The sequence below is a fragment of the Trachurus trachurus genome (genome assembly GCF_905171665.1).
Source record: "Trachurus trachurus genome assembly, chromosome: 16".
In the NCBI taxonomy this organism is placed as follows: Eukaryota; Metazoa; Chordata; class Actinopteri; order Carangiformes; family Carangidae; genus Trachurus; species Trachurus trachurus.
The window spans coordinates 12,994,208-13,006,600 of record NC_139902.1 but is presented as its reverse complement, the minus strand read 5'-3'; the positions used below and the strand labels follow the sequence as shown (position 1 = coordinate 13,006,600).

General features: G+C 40.8%; 1 protein-coding gene across 1 annotated transcript; it reads right to left on the bottom strand.

The window, feature by feature from the left end:
• Positions 1 to 6,754: 6,754 nt before the first annotated feature.
• shisa7a (shisa family member 7a) lies at positions 6,755 to 10,765 on the bottom strand (the record flags this gene model as incomplete). The annotated part of the gene is made up of 5 exons (XM_083988939.1): positions 6,755 to 7,680; positions 7,878 to 8,063; positions 8,352 to 8,417; positions 8,867 to 9,021; positions 9,999 to 10,765. 5 exons carry the CDS (start codon positions 10,763 to 10,765, stop codon positions 6,755 to 6,757), a joined length of 2,100 nt encoding a protein of 699 aa, XP_083845065.1.
• Between the last annotated feature and the right edge of the window lie 1,628 nt (positions 10,766 to 12,393).

Sequence of the window (12,393 nt, the reverse complement as noted above, 5' to 3'; positions counted from 1 at the left end):
ATGCTGTGGAAACTTTTATTTTGTCTTTTAAAAAGACATTTACCACTGATGCAAGAATCAAGATAACGTTATTTGGGAATAAACAGGACAAACACTTAGTTGTGTGTAAAAGTTTAAGACACTAAAAAGATGGTGCATTCAAATTAATGTTATCAATAGTTTTTATTTATTAGGAATTAACTCCATAAATGCCGTAAAAAGGAAAAAAAATCTATTAGAGGAACAGTTTCCTTTCAGGGGTGTCAAACTCAATTACACAAGGGGCCAAAATTTAAAACACAAAGTAGTATGGGCCAAACATGAAAACCAAATTGTGATTTCAGAAAAATGTGTTAAAAAAAAAAAAAAAAAGCCCAGTTTTTACTCCTATGCCATATTGGCATCTTTGGCTTTGGCTGCAAGTTCATGTATGTTTGGGGTTTGGTCCTGAGCTGAGTGGAGGTGTGCATCAGTGAGACCACTTCTGTGTTGTTGTCAACAGAGCAGCAGATAGGGCTTAGCACTTGTTGATCTGCTTGGTCATGACTGTACACTACAGTAGCTGTTGCAGTGTATTATGATAGGACATTTTCTCATAGGCCACAACATTTTTTATATTGGCCTTGAGTTTGACGTGTGTGCTTTAGATGCTCAAGGTACAGGCAGGTATGCTGATCCAAGTATGGAGAGTCGCCTCAGTTCTGCAGTGTCTTCATGTGGTCTCACACAGACTCCATGTGATATTAAGATCAGGACTCTGTGGAGAATGAATTTGGAACCACCCATCTTCTATCTGCCTTGTGCTTGGAAAAATGAAATCCAGCTATGTGGTGGTAGTTGTCAGGGCATGACCCCTTAGTGTTAATGTTTTCAGTGCTATCTGAATTAATAAAAGTCTCACCGACATCTGACTTAATGTCATAAATACAACCAATACTTCTCTATTTCCAGTTCTTGCTGTTCTAATATCCCACAACATCAGGTACACATCATAGTATTTACGCAACACTATATGTGCTATTTCCATATTAGCCTACATATCTATATAAATATTATTTCTGGAAGCAGGTACAATAACACATTTAAATGTGCATTGGTAGGTATAATTGTGGATGTGACAAATAAATCTTACACTTCACTTTAAAACCAAATAGTCACAAATCAGCAGATGCCATTGTTGAATATGATGATTAAGAGTTTATGTTTAGTAACAATTACTAAGTAACTTGTTCTCCCAAAGCTGTAAGAATAAAGGGGTAAAAACTCAGACACTCGCTCTCAGGATGAGTCATCACTCAAATCAAAGATTTGGTGCAATCTTCTCAATCACAGAGATATGAATAAACTCAGCGCTTTTCTAATTTTAAGAGCAGCAATCATGCCTTGGGTATGATGCTAATCATGTGCATGAACCATGTAGAGCACAGAATCTGTAGTTTTGGGCAATCAAAGCTCTTGTTCACACACATATGAAATCTAAACATTAAATTGTCTTTTCTTTCAAATCTGCCATCTGTCTCAGCTTTATGTTGCTCATAAGCAGAGCAATATTTATGACACATCTGTTTTCACTTCACTTCACAGGTAAATTATTAATATAATTGGTGACAGGTGCTGGACTGTGTGGGCAGGTTATCAGTCATGATACCTGAGAATAGTTAGTGCCACATGAGCATTGGTTTGTTCTGCTTTCTCCAGTATTTTTGCACATAATGTTAAACATCCTGTGTAGGCACTGTGTGAGGGTTATGTTGTTTTACACTGAAGAGTAAAGCCTTCATTAACAATTTGTCTCACAGCTGAGGAGCCACTGAACCTCCTGGTGGTGAAATGAGCAAATTACAATGATTGTGATGCATCAGAAGCAGCCAGTGCCTAAATCAAACACATTTCTCTCCCCTTTGTGCTGCATCCTGTAAAAAATAATTTCTGTGTCAGTGCAATGTTGCCATCTGTTCTTTCATTTAAGCTTTTATACGTCTCAGTGCAATAAATGTATTCACATGAGAGTTTAAATATGAGTAAGGATCCAGCAGGTACAGTATAATATAACTCTGATGGTCGAGAGCCGTGAATTATATGAAGACAACCTCACCTTTTCATTTCATTTAAAAGCACACTTACACTCCCACTGGGTGCTGTATAGTCTTACTGTGGCTTATACAACATTTCACAGCTCGGTGATGAGGGATGTTTTATCATAGACATAGGCTCTGTGTGCTCACTAACCTATACTGAAGACTAAAAGGCTTTTTGTTAATATACAGCCTCTGCTTCTGGTCTGACCCTTTACAGATTAATAATATTTCGTCTTGTGATTATTTTTAGAATCCCAATTTCATAACAGAAATTGCAGCTGACCGAGACATTGGATTCAAAGCTGTGGTGTGCTGCACACACATATGTTAGTCTGGTCTGTCATATGTTAGACATATGTCAGACACGTCTAAGTTGGAAACTTGGCCTAAAATGAGTTAGTCATTTTTTTGCAAAAAATATCTAGTAATAACAATCAATGACTACCAAGCAATAATAAAGGAAGGACGTTAAATCAATTCCATGGCCTCTTCAGTTGCGTGTTTCCATTAAACTTAATACTTCATCTCCACAGCTGCAAGTCAGTCAACTACGGCATAACAGTATAACAGTTCAATAATAACAGTTTAACGGCACAATATTCAAAGCATTCGCTTTTCTGATCTGAGTAGTTTCACTCTTGAAACTTTGTATTTTTATGGTAAGTATATCATTATTTTTCACTGCAGAGTTTTTACTTGCAACAGAGTGTTATTATATTATTTGAATAATTCTTACACCACTGAAAATGTATGTAATTTCTCCACATTTTAACATTTAGTTCAAAAAGAGTCTCTGTTTAATTCTATGAAATGAGAGTCCTACCTGATAGTGCAGAAATAACACCGTGCAACCACTGAACATAGACGTCCATCCGAAACATGCTATATTGTGAAATCTTGAAAGCTTAGACCAACTAGACACCATAGAATTTGCAGGTATTATCACATCTCTCTAAAATGCATGACAGCAATGTTTCTCTCAGACATTAAATATCATTTGAAACACAATTGTGTTGACAGTTTACAGTGCTGATAATTTAGGTAACATGCATAGGCTTCACTGTTTGATCCTTTCAGAAAATAACATTAAAGGCCTAATGGTTAAGAATTGTCTTTAAAATGTCCCAAAGATAAATAGGAATATGACAATATTATTAAATGACAAAATGAAAAGTGCCGTATTGGTAATGTTGATGAGCATGATTTATGTGCCAGAGGAGCAGATTGTTTTACCTTCACTGAAGTTAAAAAAAAAAAAAAAAAAAAAAAAAAACAGATCATTCATAAACATTAGTACAAGAATGGTCATGCTATGTGATTAATGACAAAACATTTTTTCCCACCAACTTTATTATACAAATTCTTTGTTAGTCCATGTCGTATCCAAGGGGATCAATGCAATGAACAATAACAAAAGGGTTGTCAGAATTTACAGGCATGAAAATAAATCCATGAATTTCATTACTGGACACTGTCCCTGTCCATACAATTGACTGTTAGTAATGCTTTACATTTAAGGTGGCCATAAACCATCCTTGCTTTAAATGAATTCATAATGGTAAAAACACACACCATATTCATTCATTTCCCTCTGAAAACTAGCTTTTTTTGCTCACTTGCCTGTGTATCAGTTCTCAGTTGTGAAAAAAGAATAACTCCTGTAGCCATGTAGGAGGCTACGACAATAGAAAGACAACAAAATGTTATGAGTTTGGCACTGTACAATTCATTAAATACTAACACATAATTTGTTGAATCCTCAAATTAATGTCGAAGAGATCACTCAAAATATTCTGATTGTACTAGCTATACAAAATACAATACTTGCACAAATTAGATTAACCATTTATAAAATTGTGATAATGAGTTTCGATGGATATGGCTTAGTGAGATATTACAGACTTTGCTACAGACCTTTTGTGGCTCTATTAAAAAAATCTAAAACTACTGTGTGTCATCTGTCCTATTTCCCTGAAAAAGACACTGAACTCAAAAGAATTCAGGTGTCTGTCAGATCTCTGTCTTTCTCCGATCTGTATAATAAACATTCATCCGAACACACATACATTATGGCGTCATAGGTTTTGTGTGTACAACCTATTGTTAAGTTATTGGGTCAGGCAGCTGCAGTAGGCGACATCAGACTGTCTCTGGTCTGGTGGCGTTACCAATTCCAGGCCTGAACGCATCTATCCTCTCAGTGGCTGTTAAAACACCGTAGTCTACACATACACGTTTAGAAGGCTGCAGATTTTTTCAATAGATGTTTTTTGTACCAGAGTGGAAACCTAAGTAATCACTTGAGATCAAGAAGTCATAAGGCCGATGTCTAGGCACAGTCCATACAGCTGGAAAATTGGCCAGGCATACTGTAAATGCCTCTCAATGAAATGGAGCTGGCATGCATCAAGATTTGGAATGTTTTTAAAAACTTGAATTTATGACCAGATGTATGAAAAACCAACTAGTCATGATAATGCTAGTTATCTAAAAACAATAAACACTTAAATCCCACCAAGTAAAAGAACATCACATCATAAGATAATTGTTAATAATAACCATAACAGTTATAATAATTATTAATAATAACACTCCATCATATTCATAACAACTACATTGAGCACTGTGTATAGGAAGATTGTCCAAATGAAATCTGTGTTTCTGCTTGTCAGCATTTCGTCTCTGTATCCTTTCACGTGACTGAACAAAAAACCGAGCAATAACGCGTTTCTTCTTTGATCTGCCGTAATTACCTCTGATTTCTGTTGATTAAAAATAAAAAATCCTCTCTCGATACAATAGCTCGACACATTGATCAGTCACACTTTCGGCTGTGCTCGTACAGAATGTAAACCTTGAGGACACGATACAAAGGGTTTTTTGTATCTGGTGCAAATATCAGGGGATAGATTTGTGCAAAGTTTTGTCTCTGTGTTTCTCTTTGAACTGTGCTTAAATTGCTCTTGTTTTTTGTACACATTAATACTTAATACATCATGACAATATCAACACAAAATCAAGAGAAAGAGATAGCATTTTATATGGACCACAGATATCACATACTACAGTATATAGGATAGGATAGCCCTTAGTATTGATAATAAGCGTTGTTATTGATGAAGATTTTTTTTTGTCACTTTTCTGATTTTTTTAGTTTTTTTTTAACTCATACTGGCTGGAGTGCGTTATGATACAGCAAGGTCTTCGTCTTGAGGATGGGAAGGGCTTCCTAACCATCTGAGTCTCTTACGGCATACATAGCCATGCAGGAGAAGGCCTCGGGTCACCCCTCGCTCCTGACTCCAGAGGTTTTTGACTTTGCTCTGAAGCCAAAACCTTTGACTGTACAAAACATCACTGACTTGTATAATCTGTCACCTGGCGAGAAGAATAAAATGGTGATTGTCAGACCAGCTTCTTCTGTGGTATTTTCTTTGTATCTCCATAAATGGCTTTGAAGGACAGTTGTGTAAGTGCAACCTCTGCGTCATGGTCTATTCATTTGTGCTCTGTAGAAAAACCCCTTTGCTCCTTATGCACGACCTACATTAAAGTAAGTTGACTTTTTATTGATAAACAGAACACATACGTCTTTGTTCTGTCATCTCTTGACTCGTGTGTGTTTATGTCAAGATTTTTTGTTATTGTGGCTGATGGCTCTATAATATTTGGTAGCCCCACTGCTGTTAAAGTTGATCTATAGCTGGGAACATTAGGGCAAACTCACCCATAATGTAATCTAACATCATCTTACACTGCTGTAGAGTAACAGTGATCAGAGTGTGAGGTCCTCTGGGGATTTGATCTAAGGTCACATGGAAAACTAGGCAACCCAGGCATCAGATTTGTAATGTGGGTACGCTCGCAGTTTAAATCGGGCGCGGAGTGCTGCCAATAGTGTCAGGCTGCTGTGTCCTAGTCAGAACCGGCAACCACCCCCAACCACTCCCCCCCTCCCTCTCCCTCTACCTTGTCCGCTCATTTACAAAGGAAGCAACAAAGAGCAGTTCTGTGTCTCCCGTGTCGGGGTGAGGTTGGGTCAGTGCAGAGTCTCCAAAATTCCTCACCAGGCACACGGCTCCTCCAGACTCATCTGGTCCACCGGGCTCTTTACCCGTGAGATTCAGTCTCATAAATCATTGATGGCTAGGGCTGAGCGGGTTGACAGTCCAGCAGGTAGTTGGCTCAATTCTCTTTGAAATTCTGTGATACGATATTCCACAGTCCTCTTCTTCCTCGACCTTTTCTTTTATTTGTTTTTTTTATATATATTTATATCGTCTGGTTCCCTATCTAATATGGCTCCTGAGTACTTTTTGAAAAACATATATATATAAAAACAAAATTATGAACGACACTTCTGTTGGTTTTGTTTCACCCTTCCAGTCAGTCTTTCCACAAGTAATGGCACCGCTGTATATGGCAATATGGCAAATTCTGTTACAAAATATGGCTGATGTAGGCTATCACATAATTGGAACAGATATTCCCCACCTAGATTTTTAATTATGTAATCATATTTAAGCTATTTAATTACAAGATAACACTAATTTGAATAGCCTAAACACGTTATACTGTTACTATACTTGATACTTCTAGTTGTATTTCTTGTAGTTGTATATCTAATAGTTAAATGCAGAAGGGTGATCTATTCCCGTACCTTACATGAGGGCTAAACACTACATTAGGCACAAACCTCACACGGTCACCTCATTTTTACTCCCCGTCCTGATCCCCTGACTGCCCCCTCCGCTTCCTCCTGACCCTCCGCCGCCCCCGCCCGGTATGAAATGTAGCTGCTCAATGGTGTTCTGCCTTTTCGCTGCAAAAGCCATCCTCCTCGCGCTGTGGCCCCCTAGTGTTCCCGTTCCCATGACTACCCCGGCCCCGGGCATCTCTCCCGCCCAACCCATGCCCCCGCTCATGTGCCCCGTCATGGCCGTGCCTCTCTCCTGCTCTCGTCCAGACGTTGGGTGAGAGTTCATCTTGATCATATGGTGCCGGTCAAGAGAGGGCGTGGCGCAGACGTTCTGCTGGGACTGGGCCTTCTGCTGGCGAGGCAGCGTGGGGACATGCCCTCCCGTGTGGGCGTATGGATCTACAACGCCCATACCGCTGACCCCCATCCTGTCCTCCAAATGGTCTGGTGACATGAGCAGCCGCTCCTCCTGCCGTCTCTCCTGCCTGTCCTGGGCCCGGTCCTTGCGGGTGAGGGTCTGCGTGTTGGAGTTCTTATTGGAGGCAGCCATGGCTTTGTAGTACTGGTGTTGCTGGTTCTTGGACATCCTGGACAGAGTCCCCGTGTTGCCAGGGACATCACCCATGTTGAGCAGCTGGTCAGTGGACTTGACTTTCCGCGGCTTGGAGAGAGTGTCGTAATTGGTGTACTGGGGCTCCGGGGGATCCAGAGGGTAAGGATTGGGGGTGGGTGAGGCAGGCATGCCAGAAGGCGGCGGCGGGATCCAGGGACGAACTGCGTGCCTGGGGAGGGTTCCTCTCCCACTGAGGGTGTAGTCTCCACCCCAGTGGAGGTGGTGCTGAGAGGACTGGAGGGCCGGCTGGGCTGTGTGAGGCCGACGCTTGGTGGTGCAGTAACCAGACGAGTACTCATCAAGACCTTTCTCTGAAAGCCAAACAAAATTTCTCTGAATTGTTTATCACCACTGGGAATAGAAGCAGCACATAATGACGAATCCTGCGCTTTATGCCATGGTGTCAAGAGTGTCACCGTGCTTCAGCACTCATGAAACAGCTGCACAAACCAGACTGTTAGGCGAGTGAGGGGCAGACGAGCTGGTCTCGAAAAATGAAGGTACTCACCGAGTCGTTTGAGTGAGGAGTATCTGTTGAGCTCGGGCTTGGTGGCGCTCTCATAGGAGGGAGGCAGCTGAGCCAGGTTGTGCAGGGAGTGGTGGAAGGCAGGCTGGGATTTGGTGTTGTTGTGTTTACTGGAGAGCAGGGTGCCTCCAGCTGCCAGCTGAGCATTGTTCATTCGAGGGGTGCGTTCTACAGAGACCACAGGGAGAAAACGACTGTGTGTTAAATGAGATTTGCTCCTCTGGATATAGCGCGCTGCACGTAGCAGCATGTGAATCTGCTAACATTCACTGGAACAGACAGATTTTAACTTGTTTTCAACGCTAACAAAAGCAACCACGGCTATGATAGTCATTATTATTGTTGGGATGAAAGGGTCTACTTTTGAGCTTAAAACGAAACTGAATGAAGTAAATGAAGCATCGTGGTGATTACATGTAATTTACATAGGAGCCTGGCTTTCAGCAGCTGCCTTACCGATAGTTGCGGTGTGTTTGGGGCTGGAGCCTGATGAGTGGATGAAATTGTGTTGCAAATTGCCCACTGTAAGTCAGAAGAACATAAGGTAATCAGCTCACAAAATGGATGTCAGGCAGTTTCAAGCACAGTGGCATTTTTGCATGAAAAGATCAAGGCGTCTATGCACATATAGCTATCCTCATCAATTATCTTCACATATTTTATAAGCACTTATGTCCAGATGCTTGTGCATTTAACTACTTGAAATTTGGAGTGCAGATTTAATAGAACAACACAAGGAGGTATATCACAGTCAATACAGAGACACACTACAGCTAAAGATGTTTTTTTCTACACACCTCCATTGAGGATTCTTATGTTTCCTGTCTTTTAAATATTGGCAATCTTGATGGTGGGACACGCTATCGCTCACACACACTCGCTCACACAATTTACAAACACATACAGAGAATGCGGTTACAAAAGCTCTGATTATGCTATTCACTAACGCTGCAACAGCCCTAAACCCTCACATCTGTTGTCCTTGCTGGGCAGTCCTGGGGCGTAGAGATTTTTTGGAGCTCTCCCCAGTGTCCCCTGTCCGTCCCCGACAGTCAGAGCCACGCTGTTGTTTCTCTCATCCTGCTGGACCGGGCTTGACTGGTGCCGCAGCATGTCAACCAGGGCTCTAATGATACAATAAACATGTGGTGGTATAAGTCCTATATCTATATGCATCATTACATTGTGAAAACATGTATGTATGGTCTGATACTCCTTAAACTCACAGTATGTAACAATATATCCCCTTTAAGTGTTTTGTCTTATGCCAATTTCAACTTTGGTCATAACTACAGGAGTCTCAAGAGAGTAAAATTGTTTATATCGACATATAAAAGGTAGGAGGTTTATGAGTTTTTAGCATAGTTGTCTGCAGATTTCAATCTGTCAGCAGCATTTTCTCTATTTGTGAGTTGCCTAAAAGTGTGATTATAATACAGTACTTGTAACAAATAGGCATTCTTGTCTCAGAGAAATCCTTTCTGCTTCTCAAACACAACCAAAGAGGAAATCTAACATTAAACATGACGGTAATAGTTGCAACTTCACATCACATTCTATAAAACTATGTTATACAGAGAAGCTTATATATACAGTAGGTGCATCACTCTTTTTTGATTAGAATTTTTCTATATAGTCAATATAAATATTGTTCACAAGGTATCTTATTTAACTCTTCATGAAAATGTAAAGATGAAAGAGCAATTATTGGCCTCTTCTTAAAGGGACAAGCCACCAATAAACACTGGTCCACTATCATCATATCATTATATACTACCATCACCCCCCACTACTTGCCAAAGACTGAAAAATGTAACCTGTACAAAAATCAAAATGCACATATCTAATGCTGAGATTATGAGTCTTAAATTAGATAAAAAGCCCAGAGGAAATCAAAACAACTATGAGTTCTGCAGCAGCCACTCAATGAAGATCAAATATGTTTCAGCTGATGACTAACAATATTATTCCAAGCCCAGAATGATGAATCTAGGCCATTTATGGAGTCCTGAAAACCTAATTTCATTACAGCATTCATATATGGGATAAAGAAACAAATCCAGCCGTGAGACGTGACGAAAGGAAAATTTGTCTTAAGCTCACCTGGGCATATTGAGGTCCCTTTGATTGGCCTCCTGTTGCACCTTGTTGAAGACCACCTTGATGCCCACAGCGACGGCCACCATGAACACAACTACACCACCAATGACGAAGCCAGTGTTATGGCTCTGCACCTTCAGTGGATCAAAGTCTGGGTCATTACCTAATTCTTCTGGTATCACCATGGCATCTGTCTGTGGCTTGGCCCAGTCAGGAGAGTCATAGTTTTTACAGCTTTCCTGGTCCAGTTGCCGATTACGGTCTGGACAGCAGAAGCGATAGTGGCAGGTTCCACAGCAGAAGACGAACGTGTCCTTGGAGCAGTTGAAAGCGTTGTCAAAGTGTCCCATTACGTCATAATACCCCCGACATACATCCATCCATATATCTATCAGTCGTGGTGGAATGGGCGCTACCTGGGCTGCGCCTAAGGGAGGAGCGAGGGCCTCTGCTGAAGTCACATTCTTGGGGAACATAACCTGGGGCAGGGGTCTCGGAGGTGCCTCCAGAACCCCCTCTGAAGTCTCTGGAAGTTTATCTGGGGTTTTGGGCCTGCCTTGGAGAGCAGCTGGCCTGTTATTAGCCTGGATGGCAAGGAGCAGGAGCGAGGCGCTGGGGTCAGTTTGGGGCTCCTCCGTGAACGGCCTCCCTGAGGGGTCTAGGTGTTGAGGAGGGGGGGACGGAGAGGTCTCCGCAAAAGTGGTAAATGGGGCAGTAAGGAGGGATAGTAGGGAGACAGCGAGGACTCTGAGATTGGTGGTGGGCGTCATTTTTACATGACTAAGAGATCTATTTTCTGTTGTTGAGTCAATGCAGTTACAACGCTGTATCCGCTTTTGCAGTTTAACCCACTAAATCAGCATGTGAAATAGTCAAGAAGCATGTACAACCTACTGAATATTGCTGATGTTTCAGTCGTTTCATTCACTAATGTTGGATGATAAATTTTGAAACCAGTTTTTGGTGTCGTCAGAGACTGGGTATTATGTATTTATTAATATGATGTAATAACAGAGCAGGCTGGAGACAATAAAAATGAAAACTCTCAAAATCAGTTTGTAGGTTTCATTATGGTTAATGGAATAAAAAAAATTAATTTACTGCTAAAAAGGAACTCTGAATGTGTAATGACTTCATCGTTTGCCCTCCAAAACCACCTCTCAAGTCTACAACATTAAAATGGATGCAACTTTGTAAAAAGGACAAATTGAGAACAACAATCTTCATGCTTTTAGTCCGTGCTATCTTATTCTACATGTCCCACTGAACAAAAGACTGTGTGTGTCTCGCGTACTGCTGGGTGGAATAATTTTTCATAAGCACAAAGCCCAGTAGAAATTAATGGCAACTATTTTTTAATAAAATATGGCAGTCCAATACATTCCTGTGCTGGTCGTGGCACTTAAACATTAGTCTATGGCCAGTGCTATGTGTCAAATGTAAACAGTTTAGTCTGTTTTGTTCATTCCTGGATGACTCTTCCAGTCTGGCGAGACATACATTCAGATTTGGCACTTATTTAAGCTGTAAGCAATTCTTTTCTGGAGAAATGTATGAAATCTATAACTTTTGTCCTGTATTTGGTGCTTTTTGGCATTGTAAACTCTCAGATAGAAATAAAAGCCTTGCACCGATAAGGACTGTTCATTAACGGTGCCTAGTTTGTCTGGAGCAGGGACTTATCTCCATGTTAACTTGTCCTAGGCACATCTGTAGATACACCGTGTGCTTTATCTCAATCTCTTCTATGGTGGGATTAATGTGCATCAGTTCTTGCCTGACACGGACTGTTACTGTGATTGGGATGGGGGTGATAATGAGGCAGGCTCAGCTTAAGTGCTAGAAGACTGTAACAACTGAAAATCAGGAGTAAGCATAAACCAAATAAACAACTCCCAGCATGTGAGACATACTGCAAAATGAGGCAAAAATGTTGTGGATTTCAAATACTGTGCATTCAGCTTTTAGGCACAAATAACTCATTAGATATGAACTGAATGGCACATCTCTTCTCCATGTGACACTTCTCTCTAAGTAAAATTATTCCTGATTTGTCTCCGAGGTTCAAAGAATATCACTTTTGTTGAGAAATATGTAAATGTGTGAAGTTATTGTGTTGGAGGTGTTGGCAATAATAGACAGAGGCAGATCTGTCTCCCACAGAAATTATAATTATATGTAATTATCAAAACGTCCCTATCTGTAGCAGAGAATGTAGGCACAGATGGGGGAGACAGAATGCTGAAATCACCGAGGGCTCCACTTGTTTCAGTTACATGCTCCTCTAACCTTCGGAGGAGAGTTCAGTGGAGGAAAAACGAGAGACACAAAGCAGCCGTTCTCCCACTGACTATTGTTCCAAAAGAGCTCTCCGGCACTGTTTTTTTTTTTTTCCCTC